This window comes from Panicum virgatum, chromosome 9K (assembly GCF_016808335.1).
Source record: "Panicum virgatum strain AP13 chromosome 9K, P.virgatum_v5, whole genome shotgun sequence".
Lineage (NCBI taxonomy): Eukaryota > Viridiplantae > Streptophyta > Magnoliopsida > Poales > Poaceae > Panicum > Panicum virgatum.
This window is the reverse complement of record NC_053144.1, coordinates 40,941,061-40,948,338: the sequence shown is the minus strand read 5'-3', so window position 1 is coordinate 40,948,338 and position 7,278 is coordinate 40,941,061. Positions and strand designations below refer to the sequence as shown.

Below are 7,278 nucleotides of genomic sequence, written 5' to 3'. Positions count from 1 at the left end.
AGATGACCATCTGTCACAGGAGACTCTAAACCTTAGAGAGGTAAGCAGCTAGGAGGACAACGAGCGAGACAGACTCTGAAAACACTTCAAACCTATCGAACTAGGCTCACTAGACTAAACCTTGTTTCTAACTAGTTATCGGGAACAATGAGCTTACTTCGATAGCTAGAAGAGGGAGGACTTCAGAAAGGGGTGAGAGGGCCAGAGAGGGGTCCATCAGCTACGTGCTACTACTTCTGTGAAAGCACCTGAATGTGGTGAATTATGAGGGACAAAATAGGATATCACCACCTGCAGTCTACCACTGTAGTTTCGTGGCGTGGAACACACTTTCTAACTAATACTAAGCCAGACACCACATCTGCACTCGATGATAAGATTTCTCTTGTAACTATTAAGAGAAACTCTCTCAACCTAGGGAATCATCTTGAGCCCCCTAGTACGGGCGAGAAAATCTATACGGTAAGATCTCGATAAACAGGAAAGATATAAAGGCTAAGCTAGTGGAATTACTTCCGCGCACAAGCAAATAACATGTAAAGAAAAATAAATGTGAAAAGCAAAGCTAACTCAAAACGATAAAGAAGATAACTTATATTGATAAATATCAAAGAAAAGATACAAGAGCTTATACCAGACTTCCAATGACGATTCCAGAATCCCGAGACAAGCCCAAGTCGACTCTAACTTCCAGTCTACTAAACCTAGTGTAGAAAGCGAAAATTGAGATAAACTTATTGCACTTGTTAGAGATAAATAAAATATATATGAAACATAGTACAAAACTCCAACTGTTCCCAAGAAGTTGCCTGACAAAAATGTAAATTAATGGGTTGTCAACAATGGGATCCACCGAATATGACCATGCCCCATAGTATTGAGGTGTAGGCGGTAGGTGGTGACAGTCATGTCCGCTCGCCATGTTCTGCCATGGTTTGTGTACTCGCCCCTATTTGGGTACGGTGGAGTCTAAAATATTATCTTTACTTGCTTGTATACAAGTGCTGGGTAGTCTGTCCGCTGAAGGTTTAAATCTAGTTGTATCCTTATTTTTATTTAGTCATTGGTACACTGATAATAATTCCTTTAGTACCTCTTTGTATGCCTATGCTCCCGCTAACCTTAGATTTTCGTTAATTTTTTATTCTTGATATTGGTTTGAGTGCGTGTGTGTCACATTATTACCTTATTATCATCTATTGTGACTTACCCCTGTATGAAATATGGTCTATAGCTTAATCATATTGTCCTGATTATGTACCAAGTAATACCTTTTACACTATGCTATCCTTTGGGAAAATTTAAATAACAATACCCTTGAATACTCACATATTAAATGCTACAATGGTATAACTATACACTTTTGGATTTATATATGAACATTAAGAAATACCAACACTGAAGTTACGATTTATATTGGAAAGCTTCAGTTTATTTATTGTACACATAGAAAACAAGTGTTTGGTTTCTGTAGTGTGGTGTTACGTTAAAAATTAAAATGATTTCAAATTAAAGCTTTTTTAAGCTTCATTCCAAATGCTCAGACTTAATATAGAACTTTATTAATTTCATCTCAAATATGATTTCAACTATAACTTGCTTTGTTGTTCAGAAACAAAGTTTGAAAAAAATCTGAATAGATATTGATTTTTGTGACATACATTTCGTAAGTCAAATGTGAAATTGGCATAATTCATACTAATTCCATTTCAAATTGTGAATCGTTTTGGAAATTCTAGGTACATATTTTTTACTATGTATCTAGACATAGTGTGTATCTAGATGCATAGCAAAAATACAACCTAAAATTTGAAACGGCAGAATTACTAAATAACATTATTTTAACCAAAGCTTGCGGAGAGCCAAACATAGGAATCATTTGGTACTTTGATCAAACACGTATTTCCCCCTTTTTTTAGTTATTATATCTAGACATAGTATGTAATTCTGACAGCAAGAAGACATGACCTGACAACGTGAGGATCCCCAATCACATCACACACAGGAGCCCACAGGCATTCATCGATGCATCCGTCCATACCGAGCCGACGGTGAGTAAATTGCTTCCTTGTTGCATCGTCTCCGGCCGTTTCCGTGCACTGCCGTGGTCCGCCGGTGGACGTCGCCATCGCCTACCCGAACCTGCTTGCTCTTCCTTTGCTGGAAACGCCGGATCAAATGCTGCGTTGGGTCTTGCCGCTTGCAACGATCGAGCTCACGCCTACTGACTGAACGGGCATACAAATCGTAGCGGAATTCTTCAAGCCTCAGAAGAGCAAGATCGTCCACGAGCCACCGCAGCGAACGAAGCGGGTACCTCCAACGCGGCCATGGCGGCCAGAACCATCTGGATTTAACGTATTTTTCCTTCCAGCTGCTGCACGCGCCGAGGATTTCGGAGTCGTCGGAGGCGGAGCGCGAGCGCCTGCCCAAGAACAGGAACCACTGCTCGGCCATGTACCTGGCCTTCCAGAGCTGGCGCTCCGCGACGAGGTCACGCAGCTCGGTGCAGGTGCACTCCACCATAGCGAGGTCCACGCCGGCGAGCCTTCTCAGGATCGACGCCTGCAAGTCGGCGGGGAGCGACATGAAGTGCACCGGCATGCGCAGCAGCGCCACGTTCCTGGCGCAGATGTCAAGGAAGAGGCGCCGGCCCACGCCGTCGGCGAGCGCCTTCCAGAGCCGTACACCGAGGGCGTCACCGATCAGCGCGTGGGCCGCGGCGTCCAGGTCGCCGGAGAGGACAGGTGCGACGAAGTGCGCGTCGATGCACGCCCAACGCGTGCACGGCTGGCGACCGTCACCGGTGAGGTGCCCGTACAGAATGAGGAATCTGCCATGCGCGCAGAGCCTGAGAACGGCGGCGTCGGCGGTGGCGGCGCCGTCGCCCAACGGGTGCACGAGCTCCGGGATGGTGTACCGGAGCGAGAGCGTCGAGGCTGTGAGGCCTACTTGTGTGGGGACCCGACGAGACGCCTCGTTGCCGCAGGGGACGAAGCCCGCGTGCAGGAAGGCAGCGTGGCCGACGAGGACGATGCGGCCGAGGGGAGCCTCCGTGTCCCACAGGCCGGCGTCGATGGCTCCGACGAGCGGGTGGAGGTTCCTGGGCATCGTTGGAAGATGGACACGGCCAGCTTGGCTTTTGTGATGAGGGAGCCACAAAGCGAACTTTCCTCCCATTCTGCTGGCGTGTTTGACTTTTTGGTGCAAGTGGTTGCTTCTTTGTTGCACAGGGAATTTCCTTGTCGTTACTCGTTACCAAACTTTTTTCAGACAATTGCTGACGCAGGTTGGAAAGATGGTGAAAAGATTCCGCGTTTGGATTAGAGAAATGGAGTAGTACCACAAAATACACATTGTTGACACCTAAAATTGGCACAATTCAGGTTCACCGGACAATCAGGGCAAAACAGTCAGACTGATCACATAAACCGGTCTGACCGGTCTGGAGGACTTTGCCAAATCACCAATTAGACTGCTCCATTGCGTAGATCTTGTCATGATGATCAAAATGCATATATAAAATGTCCAATTCGGAGTCCGGATGAGGAAGTTATGCCTATAGTAAAACCTGCACCTCGATTTGACCGATCAGACCGGTCCAGGGGCGGTCAGATCGGTCGAAACAGCCCAATCCGGGATAGGAGTTGTATTTTGACATGGAATATATACGAGATTCGACTCCTATTAGGTACAGACCTTCCCACCCTATATATACGAAGGGTCACGGCCGATTGAGGGTAATCTCAATCGAATCACATATTTATCCTTTACTTTTTACCTCCAAACCCTAGCTTTTCCAAACCCATCTGCTGTTCTTCTTGCGTTTCTACGGTGTTCGAGGATGTTCTAAATGGCCTGCCGATCTCAGAGCAACCCTAGCTCCATTAGCTCCGATGGGGTCCCTCCCGAGCTTGTGGTTCTAGATTTTCGCCGTCTCCAAGAGCACCGATCTGACTGGTCCGCATGACCGGTTTGACCGGTCTGCGAAGAGAAGCTGCTGGTGTTGATCGTTTTGTCGATCTGCTGCATATTCTAGTGCATTCGAGTGTGTTGGACAAATTTTGCGTCAACACACATGCGGGAGAGGATTAGGAAATGAAGCAGCATACTTGACGCATGGACGACCGAGCAAATGTCAATCGCTTAGCCAACAAGACTTCAAGGAAATCTATAAAACCTATATAGTTGATCCCCACTAGAGATTTATCTCAACATGCAAGCTATCCACATCAGCAATGCACTATCACTACAACTAAAACTCACTATAACTTCCACCGATTTCCTGTGAATGTTGCCATACAATCACCTCAGTGTTTCTACTTTCAAATTTCACCTTAAAATTTTATTTAAAAAATCCCGCAACAACGCGCGCGGTATCACCTAGTTCCATTGAATATTACCCCCTTGCATTCTTGCATCCATTTCCATTCCATCTAAGCTTTAATAGATCCACCGTGACAAGAACAACTAACCACCAGCCACCATGGCGACCCTTCTCAAGAAGTTTGTGGACGCTGACGAGTGGGAGGCCGAGGACATCGTCCCCCGTCTTGGCATGGTCTTGCTCGCGGGCATCCAGCCCTAAACCTAGATCTAGATCTAGATCTAGATGATTTCCAAGCTCATAATGGAGGAAAAACATATTAAAACTTATAAGCTCAATCATGGCTAATCATTCAAGAAAGAATGGAAACAAATTAACTTCTAGCTCAATTGCCTCTAGAATGAGGAAGAACACCATAGATGCTCTCCTCCAAAGATAACATAATTTAAGCTCTAAACTATGGATTAAACTTGAAAAAGAAGTTAAATATGGCACAAAGTTACCTTTTAGAGTCACCTCCTCCAAGAAATTCAAGAACAAAACCTTCCCCCTTGTATTTGGTGATTTTGGAGCTGTACCCAAGCTCCTCTCGGGCACAGTCCAAAGATAGGACTGTGTGGAGAAGAAACAGTACGAGATATTTACTGACGATTTGTGCTGGCGGACCACATAATTGCCCGCCAGCACAAATGTTCCGGTCTTTTCTGGCGGGCGTTTAAGAGGCCCGCCAGCAAAGATACCCTTTGTGCGGGCGGGCTCCAGCCAAGTGGGCCCTACTGGTTTTGTGCTGGCTGGTTCCAAATATGCCCGCCAGTACGGTAAAAAGGCCGTGCCAGCACAAATCTGTTTCTGGCCTAGTGATCTTACCTATTTCTGAAGCACACAACAAATCCTTCACGCGCTCTGCCTGTCACTTTTGTTTCATCGGTCGTTCTCTGATGCAGAAGCAAAGGAACTCTCGAAATCCTCTCCGAGTTGGCATCCGTTTATAACATTGTCAATCATAGTTACCGAACTCCGCATTGTTTATTATAGCTACCGAACTCCAGCTGGAAATCAACTATTGTTCCGTCGTTTATTTTGGGGAAGTTCAGTACAAGCATTGAACATATGGATTTCATTGTATAACATCATGCGTTTGCGGGTGCTATCATTCATTGGCTACTGCAATCAATTCTCAGTTCATGAAGTGGAAGGTATCCGAGGACGCGAAGCTATATACAAGGCAGAACGACGAGACTGAGTACATGTTCATGCTTGGGGCGCTAACGCAACGACAATATGTAGTAGATCACCACATCAACGGACACTTTTTTTAAGAAAAACAAGGCAAAATCTTATGTTGCTCTAAAATCAGATTAAAATCACGACAAGCTATCAAGCTACACTAAATCTCAAGCAACACCTCGGCCGACATAAGTTTTAAAACTGGAAGCTACCCGATGATGATTTAAGAGCATAGCATATAAGAACCTGTAGCAGCAGCAGCGCCCGGGCATTTATGCTAGTCAATAATAATTACAAATAGATGCATACCTATTTCCCAACTCATCCTAAGGCAAAAACTGTGGCAATAAGGTATTCAAACAACGAGCACAGCGGAGAATACATCGTAGCTAGTAGAAGTCAATTATCTAAGCTAGCGGTGCCTCCATCGATACCGGGAGGACTGCGGGTGAATCATACCGGCACCATGTCGCCTCCTATACCCGTTGCGCAGCGGCACCTATAAATTGTAGGGGTGCAAAGAGGTGACCTTTAGGTGCACCTCCAACCCTCTTTAGTTTAAAATTTTGTACTATATTTCCAAAATAGTATTCCACTTTGGAGAAGTAGTACAAAATTCTGAACTAATAGAATTGAAAGTGCACCTAAGAGATGTCAATTTGCACCCCTACTAAATTGGGTCTGCTGGCGGCTTTGTCCGATCGGTTGCATTGGTTGCAACATTATTGACAAAGTACACATGGATCGTCTGCAGGGCCGGGGCAACATTTGTGGTACCTTGCTCCATCCATCCATCCAAGGCCCGAGTTTGTCAATCTTGACTACTACTAGTAGGGTGCCCGTGCGGCACGCACGTGTTTCAAGAATGATGTTGTCAAAGATATGATTCACAAAAAAATTTAGTTAGAACAAGCACTTTTAAGAAAGTATTTATATTTATATGGTGAAAACAAGCAACGCGAAGTAGACAAAATATTTTACTTGTATCTTATCAATTTTTTTTGAAGAAAATTCACCTATACATGACACATCTGTCTAACATCCAATTTATGCAGAAGGTTCAGTCCGTGTTGCAATAAATTGACTTTCAACTAATATCCCATTGACGATGGACTCCTGTGTGACCGGACCGGACCGGACCGGCCTAACCGCCGGGCTCCGGTACCGGTTTACCGGTCCGGTTAGGCCGGATACCGGTCGGAACCGGACAAAAGGAAGTTTGAATTTGTTTGAATTCAAATCTCAGGCGTTCGAACGGTACAGACCGGTATACCAGGACGGACGGTCCGGTTTACCCGCCGGTTTGGCCGGTATACCGGTGATGTGCGAGGGGCAGCCCAAACCGGTATACCGGCCGGTTATACCGGTATACCGGCCGGTTGGACCGGTATACCGGTTAGTTTTCCGCCGCTTCAAAAATAGATCCCGGTGTAAAATAAAAGAAAATTTCGGCATAAGCTATGCACATTTTAATGTAAATGACCATACCAAAGCAATAAGTTATAATCATACATACAAATACAATAGTAATAAGCGTGCATACAAATACAGAGTCATACACCTAGACACATGAAACGAAAGTTCAACGTAGAAATGGGAAGACCCCCTATTTGGGACGCGGTTTGGTATTCGGCGTTGGACATCAAAGTGATACCTCGCACTCTAAGCAGCTCTGCCTTGTAGTGTTGCCAAGTTTGGCCCGTCCACGCCGATGTTGTCTGCCA

General features: G+C 45.3%; 1 protein-coding gene across 1 annotated transcript; it reads right to left on the bottom strand.

The window, feature by feature from the left end:
* Positions 1-1,900: 1,900 nt before the first annotated feature.
* On the bottom strand, positions 1,901-3,111 carry LOC120647993 (F-box protein SKIP22-like). The gene has a single exon (XM_039924782.1). The coding sequence runs from the start codon at positions 3,109-3,111 to the stop codon at positions 2,020-2,022; it is 1,092 nt and encodes a 363-aa protein (XP_039780716.1). The 3' UTR covers positions 1,901-2,019.
* Positions 3,112-7,278: the final 4,167 nt, after the last annotated feature.

Coding starts and splice junctions, on each gene's coding strand:
- LOC120647993 (XM_039924782.1), bottom strand. CDS start 3,111: ATGCCCAGGAACCTCCACCCGCTCGTCGGAGCCATCGACGCCGGCCTG.